General features: G+C 42.9%; 1 protein-coding gene across 1 annotated transcript in view; it reads left to right on the top strand.

Annotated features, from left to right (window-relative positions):
* Positions 1-13,905: 13,905 nt before the first annotated feature.
* The window catches only part of LOC147885004 (ephrin type-B receptor), a 95,774-nt gene continuing 85,788 nt past the window's right edge, over positions 13,906-23,891 (top strand). Inside the window, exons 1-3 of the mRNA XM_087397902.1 lie at positions 13,906-14,031; positions 14,864-16,109; positions 20,293-20,405. Of these exons, the coding sequence (XP_087254028.1) occupies positions 15,259-16,109; positions 20,293-20,405 (964 nt within the window). The 5' untranslated portion in view covers positions 13,906-14,031; positions 14,864-15,258. The remainder of the gene's footprint in view (positions 14,032-14,863; positions 16,110-20,292; positions 20,406-23,891) is intronic.

Here is a 23,891-nt window from a genome sequence, read left to right as displayed (position 1 = left end):
CCTCTGTTTATGCCTTTGCCTCTGCTTCTGTCTGAAGCTGTGAATGCTTGATCATTAGAATGACCTTTATGTGCTTGAATGGCCTGAGTCCTGAGTTCTTCACGAAGTAGAACTGATTGAAGTTCTTCCAGTGTTGGAATTTGCCGTTGGATGGCAATACTCTGGACTAGATTCTCATATCCCTCTCCTAGTCCATTCAGGATTACTTGAACCATTTCTACGGGGTTCATTGTCTCTCTTGCTGCTGCAAGTTGATTGTTGTAGTCTTTTATGCAGAGTACATAAGCATGACCGATTTCATTGCTATTTCAAAAACTCTGGTTGATCTGGTTTCTTAGGGTGAGAATCCTAGATGTGTTCTTAGACTCGTAGAGAGCTGCGAACATATCCCATGCTTCTTTTGATGTCTTGACTATGTTGAGTTGTCCTAGCATGACATCTTGCACGTTCTGCTTGATCAGGTGATAGGCATACTTGTCTTTCTTATCCCATTCTGCTTGAGCTCGGGCAATGGCAGGATCTGCTACTAGTGCGGAAATTGTTTGTGTAGATGTAGATCCCGATGTAGATTCCGTTGCTCGTGCTATGACAACAGATGGAGTAGAGCTACTGGTGGCTAGATCGGCCAATGGTCTAGGTGTAGACCCATCGACATACTCCCATTTGTCCTGAAGCACAAGAATGGTCTCCATTCGGTATTTCCATGTACCGTAATTGGAGTTGTCTAACTTAGCAGATGCCTCCAGATTGAGGTTGCTAGTCGACATGGTGCAAAAAATGTACTCAAAAAGTGTCTTGAAAATCTCTGTATGAATCAACTGCAAATACACTGAAGATGCCAAGTGAAATCTCTATAGCGTCGGTGAAGATAAAACTGCAGTATATAAAATCTGATCTGTGTTACAAGGCTTGTGGCAATGATGCCGAGAATAGCCAAGAGGCTTTACAAGGCTAAAAATGATGTGCACGATGCCGTGAGATAGCCGAATAGGCTTTACAATGGTGGCATGTGTGTGTGAAATCAAGTGCTATCTACCCACTGAATCAAACTACACTGCCTCTGAACTCTGAAGTCTGCTCACTGAACTGATGAATGTAAGGTTTCAGGTAATGTAATGATGTGAAACCGTATGTGAGCATATGGACTGACTCCGAGTAAGTACTAGTCGAGAATTTCGGGCATGGCTTAGATTGGCAACTTGGGGAATTCAAAGCGTCCCCTCTATGGCGATCTAGTCTACTCTGATCTAGATCTAAATCAACCATCGATCGATGAAAGAACAGCAAATAATTCCTTTTCTTTTGTTCTTTTTAAGTGCTAGGTCAGATGCGTCGATGTAGAGGCAAATGTGCGTGAAGGAAGTGGTTTTGTCGGCGAGGCTCAAATGTGAGTGTAACTTGCATCGAAATGTGCACATGATGTAAAGAGCACGTAGAGCACGAAAAAACGAGCGACTTTCCTTTTTGGAGCGCCCTCAAATTCTTCCTGGATCAAGAGATATGACTTGATCTAGGTGGAGGGGCAAAAGGAGTGCAAATTTATGTGTCACTGTGAGTCACATGCAGTGATGATGTGGCACTGTGCCTAGCAAGAGGTGTGCCTGTGAAGCCCTGTGCTGAGGTGGCAGCTTTGTGCACATGTAGTGTGTGCACAGTGTGCCTGACAAGGGACTGTGCCTACAGAGGGTCAGTGCTGAGGTGGCACAAATGATGTCAGCAAGGTGACATGGCAATGCTGACGTGGCAATGCTGACATGGCACAAGTGATGTGGTTGATGACGTGTCATTGATGATGTGGCAAGATGATGTGGCTTACTTACGTGGCCTGATGATGTGGCATAGGTGACGTGTCTGCTGAGTTGGGCTGCTGATGTGGTTGATGACATGTCAGTCGGCTGTGATGATGTGGCACGTTGAACGAGGGCGATGACATGGTAGATAAGCTGATGATGTGGTAGTGGATAAGACAAGGTTGCCACGTGGCAAGCGCTGGAGACTACTAATGTGGTAGTGAAGATAAGGTGCCACATGTTTAGTTTCTATGGGTGCCACGTGTCTTGTAGAGATAGGACCGACGGAATCTTCTCAAGATGCTGACAGAATCTCAAGATTCCATCCTTCGTCGTCGTCTCTCCCGTCTACTTGCAGAAGCTTGGAGGTCCGTTGCTGCCTGTGGGAGTCGGCCGATCGTTCGAAGGAGCTCTGGCTATGACAATTGACGTCCATGTTCTAAGAGCTAAGAGGGCGGCTGTCGATTGAAGGAGAAGTTGCTGTGGCCAATTGTAGATGCAAGCTCTCGCTGTTGTGCTGGTTGGAGGTAGCTTTGCTGTTCGGGAGCCCGTTTGAAGTCCGTGGCTGGAGGTTGAAGGTGTAGCTTGTGCAGAGCTTGTTGTCGACGGTCGTTGCAGTTTTGGGAGGCCGATACACACAATCGGGTGGGCTGTAGAGGAGTTGTCCGCTTCATTGTAGAGGGCGTTGGAGGCGCTGAAGCGTTGTTTGCATACCGTGGAAGCTTGTTGGAGGTGGCTTTGAGAGGCTTTATGGAGCCTTGTTGCAGGGTTGAAGATTTCTTCCGTGTCGATGGAAGCCTATTGTTTGAAGCGGATGCATTGTTGCGCAGGTGCTGTCTAGGGTAGCTATTGATGATGGAGGCTAGTCATTGTGCATCTCTAGGAGCTCGTTCATTGCAAGTTGTAGGAGGCGCAAGAGGTAGCAGTGCACAGATGGAGGAGCCATTGATGAAGCTTGGAGCTGGCGGTTTTTGTGTGCTAGTCGCAATAGATAGTAGAGCATGAGCTCGTGAGCTAGGCGTTGGAGGCTACTGGGAGCCTTGGAGCGCCAGTGGCTCGTAGTTGGAGAGGTCAGTTGAGATTCTAAAATCTTGGTGGTTGACTATGCTTGGAAGTCACAGTTGTAGAGGCGAATCTGCAGAAAGTGTTGTAGGCTCCCTTTGTTGGAGCTACCATGAGTGGTTCCTCAAGAAGAGCAGTTCCTCTTTCATCCAAAATTCTCTCAAGGAAAAGAAGAAGAACTCTCAAAGAGATCTCTCTCAAAAAATGACTGAAATCTCTTTCTCAACCTCTAAAGGTCAAATGACAGAAATCTCAAGAACTCTCCCTCACAAAAGGATCTCTCAAACTCTCAAAGAAACAATGAAGCGAATGGAAGGAGATTAACGAAAATCTCTCAATCTCTCATGGACGGAATTCTCTCAAATGGATGGAATTCTTTCATCAAAGAAGAAGTTCTCTCACCGAAAGTGGACTCTCACGGAGAACACTCAAGAGAACTCTCAATCTCTCAATCACTCTCACAAGAAGGATGGCGCCTCAGCAGAAGGCAGAACCATGCTCTGGATACCATGACAAAATATGAAGAGGGGAGAGGAGAAGAGTGGAGATGAGGAGAGAGGGCACAGCTAGAGAGCACACCACAAATGACTAACTGTACACTAGATTTAGTTGAAAAATAGAATATATACAAACCCTTTTAGGGTTAGGGTTAGGGGATCTAACCCTTTCCTTTATAGCACTCTATAAGGTTAGTGCTATGCACATATGATCACGTGATGGTGCTATGCACACATGATCACATGATGTTGAGCGTGAACTCTCAACAGTTGTACCATTATAATTTTTAGCCAATGCATACAAAAGCCTAAAAGATGTTCATTTGTTAGTTGCACATAGAGTGCTAAATAATATGAAAGAAACAATAGATATTTGGTTTCAAACACAATTCCCAATCCAACTTGGATTTGAATGCCTTTACAGATTCAATGCTCAAAGAGCCACCGATGGTTTTATATCATTGCTTGATTAGTACAAATACTCTCTTAACAAAGCATGAAATAGCCCAAAGTGGCATTGCCATCCATAGAAGGTGAGTAATAATATAGCTAGCATAGTCTCATCGCATAAGCTTGGTTTTACATATTGTTTTCAAAACTTGACTTTTTGAAGGAGATCCTATACCTTAATCAATTAGACAACATAAGCAACATGCCTCTAGCAAAAACCCTATATTTTATGTCTAGACCAAATATATTGAGGTTCATTATCGCTTATTTGAGAAAAGACACAGTTTAAGAAGTTGAATTGATATCTTTCTCGACAACCCAGTTGTACCCTATATCTTGCCCAAATGCTCTATTGAAAAAAAACAAAACAAAGCACCGAGTATACAGAGGTTCATTATCAATTCACTTTTAAAAAAGTTAAGCTTAAAGAAACTGAATTGATATCGTGCTTGATCACCCAGTGAACATGCTGCATATATATTTAAGAATCCATTGAGCTTCTAAAAGTTTGAAGCACTTTTTGTTTTGTAAGTGACCCACATCTTATGAAGTGCAATTTAAGAGGGACTGCTGAGGATGCATATATATGGGCAAGTGTAAACAAAGAGTGGTAGAAAAGGCAATCTCTAAAGGTGAGTGTGAAGAGTAGGATAGGGCTCCAATTAGGGTTTGTATAGAAGCTCGTGTTATGTTGTTTCTAATAGAGAGGATGCTTACTTCTTTATCCTTGCTCCTTCTTGCATGTGCAGTACTCCTCCTCCTCCACCTCTCTCCCATGCTTCTTCTCCTTCTTGACACACATGTTTACAAATTTTGCTACTATTCAATTTTGTGTGGATTGGGTGTGGAGCTATATGTGTTCTAGTTGGTTTTGCTTGTTCTTCTTTGTTGGCTTGTGGCGTGATCTTTGCATGATTGTAGTGCCTTCTTTTGTTGTTCATTGTCTTTTGTGTGCATTTGTTGTTGTAGATTTATTTTTTGTCTAGTTTTGGAGCGTCTTGTTTGAGTTACACTATAAGAGAATTGATAATTGAGCTTGCATTATAAGAGAATGGATCATTTGAGCATACACATAAATAATAGCCACTAAATATCAATGCTATCTATTACTCAAGAATTTGGATTTCAAACTTGATTTCATGGGATAATCCTAGGTCATAAGTTATTAACCAATAATTATTTATGCTATAATTATTGCTAGTGAGTGCTACAATCTTCATCATGTTGAGTCTTTCATGACGAAATATGATTGTTCAAAATTACAATCTTTAGCATGTTGAATCTTTTAAAATGAGATACAAATTATTGCATTTCCAATTTTCATTATGTTAATGCTTGATCTTATTTAGCAAATCTTTTCTCTTTCATGTTTTCTTTATTATCATGACATGGATAACAGTTGTAAGTCATTTTTGAATGACATCTTCTTAACTGTAATGAACCTTAGCAACTTTCATCTTTTGTGGAATAGCAACAGGTGAGTAACCTACCTTTAGGATATGACGAAATCCATTGCCCATGTAGATTTTTCCATCTTCTGCGTTTGAGATAGCAAAAGTTAAGAGAATCCTTAGCCCATGCCTACTTATAACAAAATGTATATAAACTTGACAAACCTGGGCTAGAATTTGATTACTCTAGCTTACACACACACACTTATTTTTCTAAAAGTGCGCACACACATATGTGCACGCATACCCACACATGAGTTTTTTTGTGATATTTTATACTATTGGTGGGAAACCTCAAAAGAGGTGAAAACCCGCACAAAAAAAGTTACAAAAGTAAAAGGTTACAAAGCCCATTTGTCATAAAAGAGAAGGCAATGGGGCACTTTTGAAAAAGAAATAGATAGGAGGCTAGGGTAATCAAGCCATCCTCAAAAGCCAAATGAGTTGTTTTAATTCCTTCGGGGTGGAAGGCACATGCTGGCACAAGAAGCCTTCCCTCCTTCATTAACTGACTAGTTATATAATAAGCTTTGATAAATTGACGGCTAAAAAGTTGCCTATGCTGGCTCCTAAGTAAGTGACACAACAAGAAGCACTAGTGAAGTAGATGGTGCCACATCCAGTAATTTAGGAACATGCATACCACTAGACTTAGCCACATGAGGCTCTTGGGACTGAATTCATATGTTTGTGGTTGTTGTACAACATACGTGGTCATATCCACAACAATATGTATGGGCATATCTACATGAATTACATCTGTGACTACCTCCTCCACATTGCGAGAGACATCGCAAAACACCCCCTGAGGGACATGAGAATCCACAACACTAGAAAGCACAATTGGGGGGACCTTGATCTACCATATCACAAGTAGCATGCAAGCTCAATGCTTGAAATGGATTGGAAACAAAAAAGGCTCAACAATCAATTGGTAGTGACATGTGAATAGAAAGAACTAATAGTGACCTTTGAGTAGAAACATGCTTCTTCTCAACTTTCTTCAATTGGCTTCATGATAACTTTGAGCAATAGCTTCTCTAATCCAAACTTGCGGGGTGTACTATAGATTGTGTCGGATTAGGAGGAGAAGTTTGATTTCCATTAGGAGAACATTGTTAGACAAAATGACCAAGCTTTTGACATGCACATGCACATGTACACATGGAAGCATGCATGCATGCACGTGCATGTGCGTGCACGCACGCACACACTACCCCTTTCTATCCCCTCGCATTCTGAGGCACAAGGAAAGGTAGGATTGACATGAGACATTGGAACAACTAATAGGAGGGATACACACGATCCCCGACCTTATGTCAAAAAGGCCCTTGAATGGGTTAAGATTTGACCATGTGGGACATAAAGAAAAAAAAGAATGCCAATATTCTATAACCACTAGTAGAGAAGATGGGGTAATTAATTAGGGGTGGCATGGACCACACAATAGTAAACACTAGATATTGGACTAAATGCCCACCCTCAGACCAACCATGAGTTATGAAAGCACTAGGGGGGTCATGGTAGAAACGAGGACCTCATAACCCAATAGAGGGAATGATATAAATACCTAGGGATAATTGAGACCAGGGTGAAAATTGGTTATTCACGATTTGGTTAAAGAATTGGGAAGGATGATAATTAATAGGAGAGTTCCATGGGGAGAGCTAAGGGACCGAATAGAGGGTACTCCCCAAACCCCCTTGGATGGTAGCGTATAACAGGGGGGCAAAAGTGTGTGATAGTGGGAGCACTTTGGAATACCAGCACCCTATTGAATGAAAGCTTGGGGACTGGTGGACAAAGGAAAATACACGTTGGATGAGAGATATACATGAGGGGTAAAGTGAAGTACGCGTGGTACATGACTGCACCGTTGGAAATACGATGCGTGAAGGGATAGTGGAAGTAATTGAATATATAGTAAAAGGTGGCACGTGCTAGCCTGGGAGTGCATTGGTGCCAAAAGAAACATGGGCAACTGAGAGACAAAACCCAGCAGTTTGGAGACATTAAAGAGGAGATGAGCTTCAGTTCAAGCCCTGAGGTACCTTGGATACCTTGGGCACTATTCAAGAGTAAAAGGGGAGGCCCTAGAGGCAGCAACTGCATATTCTGGAGAGAACTGCCATTGGTGCGGAGTGCGAGACTGAGAGGTGCCTTACACTACCTTCAAGGAGCACTGTCAGGTGCCAGCAAATGGTACCTGGAGCAAAGACCTTGGGAGGAGCTTTTGACACGAAGTTGGAAGCACGTATTACAATACATTGAGCTGACACACCAACCCCCGAGAGCGGGATGGAGGATAACCAAGTAAGAAGCCTGGGACCAAGTTGAATAACATAACGCTCATATTAGCTGGAGAGCCATGCCTCACGGTGAGGGGGAGAAGGGGCACACGGCCTTGGCTCGATAAAGTGGTCGCCTCCCTCCACCTCTGAGATCAGAGTGCTCACAAGCACAAGGACGACCTGCGTGCAAAGAGCTAAGCATTCTCCAGTGAGAAAGGGTTACGATTACGGCATATGCCTAATAGGACCATGGGATAGAGTAGGACCCGACGTGCCCGGCATAAAACTGGAATGCACGTTGTGGGGAAAGCTCTCATGGTGAAAGACTGTAAGGTAGGATGAGGATGAGCCCATCAAGAGGCATTTGAGACCCCATGAAGGCCTGCGTTCATCTCGAGATACGCTATAAACGTTCATCGTTTCGAAGTAGGAAGAGAAAACTGTAGTACTACCGTGTTACTTCATCAGCAAAGCATTTTCTTGCACTTATACGTGTAGATAAAGGGAGCCCACTTCGTTTAGGTAGGCAAGAAATACACATGGATCTCCATGCACAAATGTTCACAGGTACTGATGCCTTTGGAGCTATTTGGTGGGAGAGACGATGTAAACTCTGATATGACCATGCACTAGTTGATCCCTTAAGGGTGAAGAAATGTTGGCAGTTACTTGGACGAGCCCATCTTGCTCTACAGTGCAAGGTTTGGATGAGTCGCGTATTGACAATTGATAAACGTAGACCTCAATCCTTTTTTCACGAAGTCCATGAGGCAGTCTAGGAAATAGGCCTCAGTCGTCAGTACACAAAGACCATGAAGATCTGGCTATCTTGAGACATGGATAACAAACATACATGTTGAGCCAGTATACACCAAAGGCCCGTCGTCGCCACCCACTAAGGCCAATGATCTTTGTTTTGTGACAGCCAAACAATAGTGTATTCGGCGCGGTTTGATAGCCTCTAGAAAAACCATATACGAAGCTACAGAAGATTAGTTAGACCACTGAGGCCGTGATGCTATAGAAAAAGCTCGATCGATATTGTGATATGCAACGCAGCGCAAGATAGCCCTTTTTCAAAGAAAAGTGGGGATGGGTTTCCCGTAGTGAGCGTTTCTAATGTTACTACATCTCTTGCTATCTGAGCACCAATAATGGGGTCATAAACGGTTATCCCAAAAGTCTGTGCACTGCATGATGTTCAAGTATTGGGTTGTGTCTCTAAGAGGTAGGCAGAGTACAGAACCTAGGGGGAACTAGATAATCCCACAGCTTGGAGAGTATATGCAAAGCGGTATAGGCATATGTGTAAAAGAGATGACATAAAACAGAGAAAATTGGCCCCAGTTATGTGTATGCCTCAACTAGATCATGCGTAGCTATTTTAGAGAAATAGTGGAAAAGCGTAACTATAATTGAGAAACATAACTCTGGGAAGGACCCGTGTAAAAAGGAAAAAGTCGGAGCATTTTTACTATGGAACAAAGGAAAAAAGACAGAGAGTGCATGGAGATAGCAAGGAAAACGGAAATGCTTAGTTAGAAATAATAGAATAGGGGGTTACTGGTCTTGATACATTAAAACCTATGATAGTAATGAGAATTGACAAATGCTTATGTGCAAACAGGATTTGTAACCAGCAGCAAAAAGCAATAATATAGGCCATTATATGGATACTTTTTGTATGTCTTGAGGAACTTTGGACAACTTAAACTTTACGACTAAACACTAGACTATGTTTACTAGGAAACGCTAACACTTGTAATTCTGGGGATAAGCATAACACAAGTATTTACTTTGCTAGTTGTATTACTGACTGTGACACATGCTATACTAATGCTACTACTGGAAGGGTTGGTAGTATGCAGTAGATTACAAAAAAGAATAGCTCGCTCCACTATAGCTCTTTTGCCTATTGCAAGACATGGGAGAACACTTACATAGTTTTTATTGAAGAAATGATGTATTCCTCAAGATCTGAGAGCTCCTAGACCTTTTCTTATGAATCGTGTGGCGTGACATGGATAACAACTGCGTTGGGGTTGTGAAGCCTACCTTCCCATTGAAAAATAACCGATTATGTTTTCTTTGGATGGTGGCACGTGAGTCCCTACGCTTCTCTACAAGATTTCATGAGGAACACTAGGACGGATATGTGGAGGATACAAACACTATAAAAACTTGATTGCGGTCATACCCGGCATTAAAGAATGAAGGAAAAGATTGCAGTGAGCACCGTGAAGGACATAGAAGTTGAGACTACCTTACTGTCTACCTGTCTATAGAACTATAACTTTTTTATTTTAAAAGCTTAATGTTTAACACTTATGCTGGCTTTGGGAACATATGGATGGGACTTTTTTGGTGATACATGGAGATATGGTGGCTTTTTGGTAGTAGGAGGTAGATTGATAGTCAAGAAAATGCAAAATATTGCATAGCAAGTTTGGACAACAACTGTCAATAAACCTACAAAATTTTGTGGAAATTGTGTAACAGATACCTAAATTAGTATTGGATCAATTAGGAGGGATGAAACCAAATTATGAGCTAATCATAATGGTCTTTTAATGAGTGTCTTTTTCATTACTGAAGAATTAATGAATGGTGCATCAGAACATAAACTGTTGTTATATAGAGGACAGAAATCCCATTGCCCATAGTTTGGTATTGAGTAAAGTAAGAAATGGGAAATGGAAAATATGTGATTCTAGTAGTGGTTAGGTTAACTTTCATTGCATGGATATAATAATACCATTTCATGTCACTACGCACATACACTCTTTGCATTTGTAGGAAGAGTTGCTCGATATGCATTTCTCAACATGCAATATATTTTAAATAAGTGTCTACTTTTGTTTTTTCTAAAGCATGCTTAGTGTGGGCTATTAACATCTAGCCAATTATACAACTTGATAAGGTCATTTTTAAAATTACGTACAATATTAAGGTCATTTTCTCTTACTGTTGATATATATTTGTCATATACACCATCAAATTTTGCGGGTACAATCGAAGTGGCTTGTACAATTGTGGAACTTTTTAATTGCTCTAGTAGCATTGACGTACTTATGTGACACTTTCAACCTCTATATTGACAAAAGAATGATGCACTTTTACCAAAACATATGGCAACCTTTTCATTTTTTATAAGAAAATATATTGAAGTTTATATAGATCCATGTTCATGAAGTAAATGTGAAAAATTACAAATCAATTATGTGAACTGTCTAGTTGGGAGTAGTTTTGGTGCTTACAATTACTCAATTAAAAAGTGGGAAGGAAAATGATTTGATTACGATTTAAGCTAGTTGCTGGCATAGTGGTAATAGAAGTAGAAAAATGACATTTTGAGGAAAGCAATATGCTCAACAAAAGAGTGAAGTGGACAATATGGTTTCTTATGGTGTCTATTGAGGGTTTCTATGTTATGTGGAACAGTCCTATTGTAACTTACAAAGCTACAAAGTTTAAGAAAACCTAGCATACTTTATGGGAAATCCATGAGACGTATCTAAATGATAATGACTAGCATAACAACCTTTGGAAAAGCTATAATGCTTTGAGGGAAATGAGGGTAGAACATTACAAGTAGACAATATACTTGGAAATGATGCTATTGATGGATATTCTTTGCCTTACTTTTTGTTAGAAAAAACATGTACGAGCATGGAAGATGTCATATGGAACACAAAGCATAAGTTTTGATAATTTAAAGAAATACAAATAACATTGGAGTCATGTGGTGCTACACTATAATTTGAATATCCTCGTGAGAATGGAAACACATGATGGTTATTTATGGCAATCTATCATGAAGGACGTGTGGTTTTATTAACCATGTGCTGATATTCTTCTCTTTATTGGGGCAACAAAAAATGCAAGTTTCTTGATAAATTATTTATTAATTCATCTTATCGATAACTACTAAAGCTTTGGAGTGTGAAAGATTATTATTACAAGAAGCATATTGTCATACAAGGAAAATTTAATCCCTAGCACCACAAGAACCGTAAGCTTGCTGGGAATATATTTGAGCCCAATTTAATGTCTATCATGGACATTTTTTTGAGAAGCACTACTTTATTAAAGAAAAGCCATCTAGTCCTTCTTGTTATATACAGGTCTATTTAGTAAGATGGCACATATTTTCACTCCTTGGTTAGTGTGTTAAGCTAATGAAGAGGTGATACTTGAGAGTAAAAATGAAGCAAGGTAGGAAAACCCAACAATCAATGCATTAACAAAATAATTTTGTGGGTGGTATGGATGTTAGGTCAAATGGCAGGATCTCATAGGGTAAAGGAGCTCATGTTATAACAACAAACTTGCTTGAGGCATAAATGAAGCAAAATACAAACATTGAGTTGCACACTATAGCAGGTAGGCAACATAGTTTAAGCCATTACAAATCCATATAAAAGGTGTATATTATAAGAAAAAGTGAAGGCGTATAAAAATTGTGCACTAGGTTGAGCAATGCAAAAAATTGGAGGGGGAATTATAATAGGCACATGGTTTGCTAAATTGGCTGCTCAAGAAATGATTTCACCTCATCTTAGGGCTTATTCAAGGCATAGGAGCTCTTCAAAAAGGTTTGCTTCTTCTCTCATTGTATGGTAGTTTGACATCCTTGGGAGGGGGGCATGCAAGAGAGAGATCATTAGAGGGGGCAATAAGTGGGGAGCCTTACCATGAAAAGGAGGTTAAAAAGGAAGGATGATATATATGAAGGTTTATACAAAGGGGAGACAAAGTATGGGTTGGGAAGAGGTAAACCATGATGAAGGTTTGTACAAAGGAGAGACAAAGAATTGGTTGGGAAGAGGTAAACCATGATGAAGGTGAATGCCATGATGAAGGAAGAGTCAATAAAATGAAGTAGAGACAAGGGAAAAATTTCCCATTATAAGGGAAAGGGAGCTAAGGCGAGCTTCATTTTTACCATATATGGAAAGGTGTGTATAAAGTGTGACTTGGCCTAATGGTATGATCATTGGCTAGGCATCAATTCTGTAGCTACACCTACCCTAGAAAGTACTCTGGTGGGGCTACATCTCTTCACGCCTTGAGAAAGATTGGAATGAGACCCATAATCCATAGAGTCTGTGGGCTAAAGGGTAAGCGTTTTGGATTGAGGATGGTAAAAAGGAGAGGGACCAAGGTGGACAATTCAAAACATGCCCTACTCTTTGAAAGATGGATCATTGATCACAACCCTTCACCCTAAGAAGTGGTGGCGGGGCCGTTATCCCCAAAGCATGGAATGTGATTGGGCTGGTGGAATAACAATCCTCTCGTGCTTGTGAAGCATGAATCAATGGGGAAGGCATGTGGTATTTGCATAAAATGAGGCGAGAAATGGACCTCATGCCTTGTTGGGGGGACCTAACTTAGTGGCCATTTTATCCTTAAACGAAGAGAGAGGCAAAAAACAAAAGAAGGGTAGATTTTCAAAAGTAATTGTGAACATTTAAAGGCGAGTTTACAAAGGATATGTTGGGTTCAGTGGGGATGTGATCATATTGAGTGGGGGTGTTGGCGCTCTAGACTTCTAGTGTGAGTGAGCTTGGCTTGCATAAGGAATGGTCCTTAGTACTTAATGCAAAGCCCTTGTCCCTTAGCCAATTGAGCTTCAATGAAGCTGTATGGGATCTTTTGCAATAATGGTTGCCTTGCTTATGGCAAGCTTGGAGCCTTGGAATTTATTGGGGTCGGATAGCAAATGAGGGTCTTTGTGCTTTGTAGTAAGTGAGAATGTGCAAATGAACTAATTTTGGCGACTGTGTGTGCAGCTTTTGCCCTCTCCACCAATGGTTGGTGAAATGCTAGTGGCTTCTAGGCAACAGGGGGCTTCTCGAGGGAGCGAATGTGCAAAAGCGGTGGAGGGTAATGCACATTGCAAACTTGTGTGTGTGTGTAGCATGGTGCAAGAATGTGTGTGAAAAGAGGAGGGGGGGGGGCCGGTGGCTGCACTTTATCGAGTGTAAAGCTGCCACTATTTCTGGGGGATTAGTAAGTAACTTTCATTTTTAACAAATTTTTATTAAAAAAACAAAAGAAAAGTGGGGACGCGTAAGAGAGAGGCAAAGCGGGAGTGCCAGCGTGGCGCGAGCGCGGACGGGGAGCGGCACGTGGAGGAAGGGGAGGCGTGGATGGGGGATCGGACGGCGGGGAGGGGGGGAACGTGGCGGGGAGTGGGAGGGAAGGGAGGCCACGTGGCGAGGGAGACGAAAAAATTCTAAGAAACAGCAGGGAGTGGCAATTTAGTATATTGTTAGGTTAAAAAATAGAAATAAAAAATAATAATAAAAATGGAGACTTATAATCTTCGTCTTCGTTCCTTCTCTTTCTTCTTCTTTGCATTTTTGCGTTTTGCTCTTCTTCTTCTTCTTCTTCTTCTTCTTGTTGCCCTTCGAAGCTCAAGCTCCTGCTCCTGCTCCTGCTCCTGCTCCTGCTTCCTCCTTCTCCATGGCTCCTTCCCCCCCAGGTACCTCCCTTTCCTTTCCCCCTTTCATCTCTCTCTCTTCCTCCCCTCTCTTCACCTTTCCATCCCTCGCTTTCACGCCTCGCTCCATTCCATCGCCTCATCCTCGCATGCTCCTCCCCTTTCCAGAGGGAGAGCATGAGGCGCACACTTAGGAGCATCGCGGAAAGAACTCCGCGATCCTGGTTGAGCGCTTTGGCAAATCAATACAACAAAAAAAGGGAAAACGTTTCGACTCAATCGCCGCATATGCCCCTCGCTCCGCTTGCTGTACAACTCCGTAAAAGGCGCACAGAAACGCTGATAAAGAAAGAGGAGATAGACAGGTTTGTAGGGCGGAATGATCGGCTGGCCCGCTTGTAACACGCCGCAGTTATTTGCTTTCAGTTTTTTCGCTTTACTGTCTCCAATGCTCATATATGTTAACCACATTTCTAAGACGATTCTTCATTTCACCTGTTGCACACGTTAGTGCTTCGTCCCTTAGTCATATCTATCTTTGCAATTGCTCTAAATTCTGAGAAGCCTTCCATTAGCATCAATTTGGAATAGCGAAGCCTCGGGGCGATTGTCATCAGAGACGTGTGTTAAGGTCTAGGGCAATTAGCTTAGCACGATTATTGAGCTTTCAAACGAAGTCGGATAAATTCCTGAACGTAAGGACGCTACATGCTTTACAGGCTGGATTGACTTCGCTTTTCCGGTTTCTTCTTTGACCTGTTCCATTAACGTCTGTCCAAAACGTTTAATTCCTATGTAGGGATTAATTCTCAAGTGTGTGTCAGATTCCGCTCTCTGATAAGTGCTGTTTTCTTTCTACTGTTCAAATCATCAGAAGGTTGATCGGGGGCTCTCTGCGGCTTTGGATTGTCAGTATTAAATGCTACAGATTGGTCCAGAAATGAAGCGTTTCAACCAGTGAAGCACGCCTTCCATGCACATACGTCTAAATACTGTGAAGCAGATCTTCCAATGCGAGGTGCAGAGTTTCCTGGGCTACCGTTGTGGTATGGAATTTGAATTTCTATTGCAGGCACTTGTTACGACAAGGAGATGAAGCGGGAAATCGGATCAGCCTACGAATTAGAGAGCCCAAATACTGCCGTCTGACTTCGTCCGCTACCTCAGTCGATTAGGATCCTCTACGGAAGAGACTGGTTACGAAGGGAATTCATCTCCATACCTATCTGCAATATTCCTCACGTAGTGTAATGCGTCCGAGGCTCCAACATGGCATTTCTTTTCCTAAGTTACCTCGCTTGGCTTTCACTTTTCCTTCCATTGGGTTGTTGCGACCCTCAAAAAAGCCCTATTATACCTCATTTCGACTTGGAAGACTCAATTGCAGACGTTTTGGCCACAGTTTTTCCTAGAAAGCAGGATGGGGCACTTCCTACGTTCTATGAGATTTATCCCCGTTTTTTGGGCGACGATTCAAACGAGACTCTCTCCTGTGAAGAAGACTTGCGAGGATATGGATCGCTAGATACGACGTGTACACTCAATAACAGCGTAGTTTTGGATCAAGATTCTTTCATAAGAGGCGAAGGAAGTTTGATTTTCACAGCCAATGTTTCCCTTACTTGTCCGGTTCGTGGTTGCACCATCGAGATCAATCTATCAGGAGATCTGTATATGGGGAGAAATGCTTCAATCATAGCGGGAACATTGGTAATAGATGCAGAGAATGTGCAGTTGGTAGAAGAATCGTCACTCAATACAACAGGTTTGGGAGGGCTTCCCCCTCCACAGACCAGTGGGACTCCACTTGGGCTCGATGGTGCAGGTGGCGGCCATGGAGGTAGGGGGGCTTTCTGTGTGAAAGGTGATGGTAAGGATCAGGAGGACGCATGGGGTGGAGACGTTTATTCATGGTCTTCTCTCTCAGCTCCTTGGAGTTACGGAAGCAGAGGTGGAACTACAAGCAGAGAGGAGGAACTAGGAGGTGGCGGGGGAGGTAGAATTTTTATTGCAAGTGTATGGCTAAATTTAGATGGCACTCTACGTGCAGATGGGGGCTATGCAGGTGTTTATGGTGGGGGAGGATCGGGTGGCAGCATCAGGATTCAGGCCTCTAGCTTGTAAGTCTGTTTCCTGTTTTGCCTTTGCACACTTTTTTACTCTCATCATGTATTGTTACATAGTGATATAGTGGACAGTACCTCTCCTCATGTTACTTTGAATTGATAGAAATTAGAATGCACCAATGTATCACTTTACATCTCTCCTTCATTCTCACAAATCTGAAATCGGCCTCTGTATCACGAGGATTGCCAATCATGGGAATTTGGGTTTTCGGGAGTCAGCCTCCCTCTCCCTTTTTTGAGCAGATACGGCAGGCATTAGCTTTATTCCATACATGGAGTTCTTGTTTCTGTTTTCTTTTTTAGGAGGAGGGCATATTCTCCCCTCCTATTCAAGTACTTATTTTGTGATGGGAGGGAAGGGGGGGGGGAGGGAGAGGGAGAGGGAGAGAGGAGGAGAATTGTGAGACATGAAAGATGGTGGAGAGAGAGAGAGAGAGAGAGAGAGAGAGAGAGAGAGAGAGAGATTTCATTAAAAGTATTCGGAAGGTCTACAAGGCTAAAGGAAACTGAGACAATGAGCTGAGGGTGGAGTTACTAAGCGGGCATGAACACCCATGATGAATACAAATGAAAACCCAAAGTCCTGAACATAACGGCATCGATACATAGAAAGAGAACTCTCTGGGTCCTCGGAGTGGGAGCCAATAGGGGCATCAACTCTGGGAGGGGGGCGTGGGTGTGCGAAGCTGATGTGGTGGCATATAGCCTGTGATAGGTCGTTGGCGACAATCGACATGTGTGTTCCGTTGTGGTCTCCTGGTTATAGTCCTGCGATGAACAAGTGCCACCATCACTCCTATGGGTTGGGCGCCCGGTCTGGTGAGCATATATGTATCGAGAACTCTCTGGGCTCTCGGAGCGGGAGCCAATAGGGGCATCAACTCTGGGAGGGGGGCGTCGGTGTGTGAAGCTGATGTGGTGACATATAGCTTGTGATAGGTTGCTAGCGATGATCGACATGTGTGGTCTGTAATCTGTTGTGGTCTCTAGGCTGTAGTCCTGCGACGAACAAGTGCCATCGTCACTCTTGTGGGTCAGGTGCCTGATCTGGTGAGCATGGAGGCTGGCTCTGGTCCTTGAGGCCGACATCTCCATGGGTCCTGGTTGGTGCTGTTTGGCTGGAAAAACTCAGCGATCGTACACCGAGTGGGGTATGGCTGTGTGTTGTGATCACCCCTACGTGCTCTTAGCAACCGCTCTCTGTGTCAGACGGCCTCATGGATGAAGGCTGCTAGCCAGGCATTGCTACACCTATTTTGTCAAGGACCTGGTTGAGGGCTGATACCTGTCTCTGATGAGGTGCCCCAACTTGTACCTAGGAATATGACCTGGTTGGAGACATTTTGTCCATAGGAGAGTGTACCAGCTCATTTGGCTCATTTTATACCAGGTCCTCATCCTCATCAGAGGAGTCACTATTGCCCTCACTATCCTATTGTGGCTCCACTGCGGCCACATCAATGTCATCTTGCTCTGAGTCTGACTCATCGTCACCCAGCAACAACGCCTCATCATCTGGCAAGGAGACCTCCCCATCTGTCAAGGACTGTGAAGTACTGGCTCTTTCCTCGTTGCCTCGACGAGAATAAGTCCTCACTCCTCCTTGAGATCCTCCTGAACCACGTCGAATAGTACATCCACTTCTTCGTCCACGACCTCTACCTAGGCCTCTGCCTTTGAATGCTGTAACTACAGCTCTATGACGTGAACGAGTGACACGCCTGTCAATGGTCTCAAGCTCCCTATGGAGCTATGCGTATATCTACTCATCATCTTGCAATGGAGCATAAGCACGTTGCTTGTTGATGTCAATCGTAGTGGGATCTACCTGCAAATAGATTCCAATTCAAAAATGGATGGATTACATACTCTACTTTCTTAAACATTGTTCAAACTGTAACCATTTTTTGCTTAACTAATAACATTTACTATACCTGCATAGGACCTTCCAATGCCTTCAACTTTCTGACAAGCTGAAGTTGGCACGACAGTATACAAGTCGCTCAAGCTGGCTCGTGGTCAACTTGTTTCTTATCTTTGTATGGGTGAGGGAGTAAGAGCTCCATTTTCTCACATGCCCCTGCTGAGCACTCCTATTGCCATGGACATTGGAGTTGAATCTTGATCAATGCAAAGTGCCAAAGGCTAAAGCAATAACTATAAACCATACTATAGTTACGTAAAATAATAAATCTTGAATACTATAAAAGTATTGTAAAACAATTGAAGATCCTAAATTCTAATCCCCACTTGTGACAAAACACGAAGAGCACAAGCTCGCAGCTGAGGAGTGGAGTACCCGTATGTCTTCCGCCACTCTATGGGTTTCACACAAATCTCCTTTCTTCTCGAAGTGGGTCGAGAGAAGGAAACACCCACATTGTTTATGTACTGCGTCAACTGCGAGTCAAGCTCAAACTGCATGTCGTCTTTGTAGACACGGAAAAAGTCTGCAAGCAATGTGGGCTTATTGAACAGCTCCGGAGACCTGAAGAGTGGATGCAACATATTTGCAAGGCCATGGATAGGCCTTCGCATCCACCTCCATCCACTCTCAACAAGGTCTCTCATGTCTTGCAGCCTATAATTGTCAATACCCCATCCAGCATTGGTAAACCATAAGATTCAACTTTCAAAAAGCATAAACTATGATACTATTAAAATTTAAAGCATAAACTATAATACTATTAATATAGGGGAAAAACATGAAACGCTTACCTCGAAGGTGTGAGTGTGTCACATCGCTCTAGGGAGGCTCGCAACTGATCCATAAAGTGAGTAACAAGGCTAAGAGTGCTTCCCTCCATATCAGATATCCGCAAGACAGCAAAGAGAGGATGAAGGCCTTTAACTATGGCTAGCATATCACTCCAAAATGCATGATCCAAGCACATCCTCTGAACTGCCATGCTCTCTGACCGAGTAGAGTTATTCCACTCCAACCACATTTGTGACAACTGTTTGTCGGAGGGCTGCATGTATGGCAAGAAGATTCCCCTACACAATGTGCATATAGGCAAAGCGTGTCTTCGATGGCCGAATGATATCAAGCATACTATGCTCTCTGAAAATAGCCAATGCCTTTGGCTTCTTCTTAAAGGAGGTAATGGTAGTAGCAATCCATGGAAGCTTGCCTATGTCCTCCATGACGAGATCTAGGCAATGTGAAGCACAAGGTGTCCATACAATGGATGGAAACTCTTGCTCAACAAGCTCACCGATCCTCAAACAGTTACTTGCATTATCTGTTATGACCTAGACCTCATTCTCAGGACCCACCTCAGTAATAGCGTCGCGGATGTGCTGAAAGATAACCTCTCCTGTAGTGCTAACACGCACTTCCCTGTGTCTACAGCCTTCAAGAAGTATGTGCCAAGGCATGAGGAGACTAAGATGTTGAGAACCATGCTATCCATTTGCAAACCGCTGTAGTTGACATCATCGATCTCTCTAGTTTCGGTGGTTGTTTTGAGTTGCGTCTCCTTTCTCTCCTTTTGCGATGGTGCTGTGGTGTTCTTTGTTGTTTTCTTGATTTCCCTTTAGTTACGGAAGGGGGGAGGGCCCATTGTTATCCCCCCCCATTCTTCTTGGGATGAGAAGGTTGAGCGGTCTAGGGCCTTTCTTGGGATTGTATGAAACAAGAAGATCGGGGCGGGGGGGTTTGAGGGAGTAGCAATGTGCACTAGGGAGGAAGGGCAAGGAGAGAGCGACTAAGGGCGAAGCAAGGCGGGCTCATGGGCACGGGCCGGGAAAACAGCCAGATGAGAGAGGCGAGAGCTGAAAGTGGGGAAGCGGGCTGGGTAATGGGAGTTGAGGTGAGGGGGGCGCTATGGGCAGGGCAGCGCTAATAGGTAAGGGGAGTGCAAGGGGAGAGGAGAGCGAGAGAGCAAGGCGTGGGGAGCTAGCAGACAAGGGAACAACCATAAAACAAACTCCGGACAGCTCAGTTCAAGACAAAGATCATGGTTTGCAAGGAGCAAAGAATAAGATGATGATGATGATGATGATGATGATGATGATGATGATGATGATGATGATGATGATGTGTGTGTGTGTGAGAGAGAGAGAGAGAGAGAGAGAGAGAGAGAGAGAGAGAGAGCATGCATGTAGTGTCTCTCTATGGTATGTTTTTTTGGGGTGTTTTTTGTGAAGGGGATTGAGTTCTTATTGAATGCAGGAATGGCACTGGGAAAATTAGTGCTTCCGGAGGTGCTGGTTGGGCTGGAGGTGGTGGTGGCAGAGTCGCGATTGACAGCACAAATCAAGAAGGTGTGACTATTTCTATTCACGGTGGGTTCCTTCTCTTCACCAAAACTATTAAGAGGAGCTTGAAAGAACATTGCTCTTATTGGTATTTATTGAAATTAAATTTAGAGTGAACTTTGTAAATTTTCAATGTGAGTAAAGATTTAAGGTGTTTTTTTTAAAATTTTAAAGTTTGACTTACTTATTGCTAGCCTTCTCCTTTAGTGCTAGCCTTCGTCATTCGTCATGGCTGTGTTTGCCCTTCACCTCCGCAGTGCCGATAGAAACTCAGTATGAAGACTTTGTATAAAAGGATGCTCAAGTATGTGGGGGTGTGTGGATTTGTATGTGTGAGAGCATATTTTTATACTATGGTCTATACCCACTGTTGGGTGCTGATGACGTCAGTGGGGATGTCATAGTAGCTAGTCCCTGCGATGCGTGATGGAGTTTATGGTTTTCAATCTTATGAGTGACTATCGTTAGATTGAAACTGCACTATGTTGTGTTTTTAGAGGATGAGCTTGGGAATATTCCTGGATTCATCTAGGTATATTTGACTTACTTATTAACAATGGTACTGTGTTTTTTCACAACAAGTAACCATTATGTACTAGATATTCTTGAATGAAGTAGATGACCAAACATGTTTTGTTTAATTGAGTGTCAACTAAGGACTTCTGTCAGAGCCTAAGAACATGGTTTTCCTAGATTAGTTTGACTTTTCATGGAGTAAAACTTATCTCGGTGAAGGAACTCACAATGAAGTAAATTAGCATAGATGGGAGATAAGGATCCTTAAACCACACCATTAAGGACGTGATATAATTGTCAGAAACATGGTGTGTTTTAGAGAGAGAAGGAGATAGGCTAGGGAGGAAGGAAATGATACCCAAATGAAAACATAATAGAAAGGCTCATATTCATTTATCAAGTATCAAATGACAAGTGAAGTATTAGCCTTTATAGGCTACACACTCACACACTAGCTCCAAGTGACAATTGGCACTCACACATGAACTAGTACTAGATCTCCTAGTACAACACATCACACATCACATCTCTCACACTCTTTGGCTATGATATCTCCAACACCCCCCTTCATAGCAAAGAGTGTGAGACTCAACACACAAGGAGTAGACCGATCCCCCCTCCACTGCAATACTGCAAAGAGCAAGTCCAACTATCCATCACCTCCTGTGTGATAGTGGCTTCTCAGTCAGCTTGCGACCGGCAAGGGCAAACCATCACTCGTCACCCCCCCTTACTCTGAACTGGGTGGGCAATACCATCATACCAAAGTAAAAGACAATACCTTAAATTTTGGGGACAACCTAGGGCAGAGTACCTCTTATTGACTCAATATTCTTGTTGGTCTTCCATTTGCTTGTGGAAGCAAAGGCTTGATCACCAGGAGAGGCAAGAGTGGCTTCCTTATTACGACGGTCCTTCTCAATGAGTAGGGCCACCATATCATCAAACGTGGTAGTGGCAAGGCGTAGAACTTCAAGAGCTTGCTCAAAGCGTGATATCCCTTGCATACCCTTCACAAGGACAACCATCTTATCTTCATCATCAGGCGCGCTTTTCAAACTTAAGAGTTGTTGAACAAGAGATTGAAACCTTGCTAGATGATCACTCAACTTGAAATCCTCCTTCGTAAAAGACAACAAAGACACTCTCATTTTCTCTCCCTCTCTCCCTCTCTCAACTGATACCCTAGGGCCCAGGACAATCGTCGAGCTGGACCCCCCCGAAGGTTTTTATTACTTGAGAGAAAACTGAGTATAAGAGTTCAGCGTGGAAGCTGTGTCTACCAATTCCAAAACGTGAATGAATTATTACATGAGCTCTTAGGCTCCCTTTCTTGGCAACAAGCCACTTGTCAAACTCTACATTACTTTCCTAATTACGTGCCACTAAGGGCAACTCTGGAGTCTTCAAAGCACTTGGTCACGCGAACCGCCTCCTAGACTCTTGTTAGGCTCCCGTAGCGCTTAGGAAAATAACTCTTCCTAGTACATGCAACAATTAATTAAAGCGCACCACCATGGCACCCATTAATTGTTAGCGCTTTGCATGCAAATAACACACTGTGGACTAATTCTAGTCATGGTGGGCTTTCCCACTGAACACATATGCACACATAACAAATATAAAAATATATGTTTATTCTTTGGTTGACCGAAGTCAACGCTCTTGATTATAATTAAGAGGCTTTGACCAAGGGTCGAGGCGCCTTAATTATAGTCAAGTCTCTCCAACCGAAGTTGGCTTATCTTGGTTAACCGTAGTTAACCCTCTTGGCGCATGCCAAGTCTCGTTGATCGAAGTCAACACTCTCTGACCGTAGTCAGCTCTGTAGTTCTCTGGTTAACCGTAGTTAACCCTCTTGGTAATAAACCAAGTCTCCCCGATCGAAGTCAGGTTTACTTGACTAGAGTTAAGTATCTTTGACCGTAGTCAATTCTTTGACCATTAAAAGAACTCTTTAACCATAATTAACACATATGAAAACTCTTTAATTATGATTAGATAAATGGTCAACTGTACTTTGACCTAGGATATTTACATTGTGGTGACATCCCCTTGGCTTCTATTCAGTTGACCTCAGCTGAAAAGCTTCCTTGTAAACATCCAAAAGCTGTGGATGATCGGACAACATGTCTTCATCCATCCACTTGGCATCTAATGCTGTATAATTCTTGAATTTTATATGATACTTGTAAAACTCCTTGCCTTGCGGGCCTTTGCGTACAGTATGGTACACAATCTGTTCTGGCTGAAGGACCTCCTCCAACTCATCCACTTCTACGGCAGAGGAGTCAGCCACGCAGAAGTACATTTGCACACCTATGGCAATGCATAAGCGGAGGGCTTTGGCTTCACTTTGCACCCGATCACACCAGCTACAAATTGAAATAGGAGGATGGAAAGACATGCCAAGAGGGAGCAGAATATGCCAATTATGTGACCAGGGTATGCCAGAAACAGAAGAACACATGGTAATGATATGCCCTTACTATGCACACATTAGGAAAAAGTTCAGCTCTCTTCTTGAGGGACATAACAGACTGGCTGATTTGCTACATAAGGCGTCACCCTCAGCTTTAGGAACATTTGTATCTAAGCTTTTCAAGCACAGAAACTCACTTAGACATAAAGGTAGTTTCTCTTATTACCCTCCCCTTTGAGGGAGGAGTCTTTATGTATGTAAGGTTTTGTATTGTTTCAGGTCCCATAGGCCGATTGTTGGTCTTCATAGGACGATAATATATTCTTCTTCTTCTTCTTCTTCTTCTAGTGGATCCTCTAATATTGGCTCTGTAGGCTTTGGCCCCTGGAATTTCTTTAGAAGACTCACATGGAATGCATTGTGAATCCTCCAATGCTTTGGCAATGCCAACCTGTATGCAATCTCATTTATTCTTTCTGTAACCCTGAAAGGGCCATAGTACCTGGGAGATAACTTTGCATACACTTTCTGTTTGCCTTTAAACTTACGGAGCCTAGCTTTCTCGAACTTCAAAA

Source organism: Dipteris shenzhenensis, chromosome 26, assembly GCF_047967505.1.
Source record: "Dipteris shenzhenensis isolate YYH24624 ecotype China chromosome 26, Dip_SZ_1.0, whole genome shotgun sequence".
Lineage (NCBI taxonomy): Eukaryota > Viridiplantae > Streptophyta > Polypodiopsida > Gleicheniales > Dipteridaceae > Dipteris > Dipteris shenzhenensis.
Note: the sequence above shows the minus strand (reverse complement) of the source record. Positions and strands in the feature narration are given on the sequence as shown.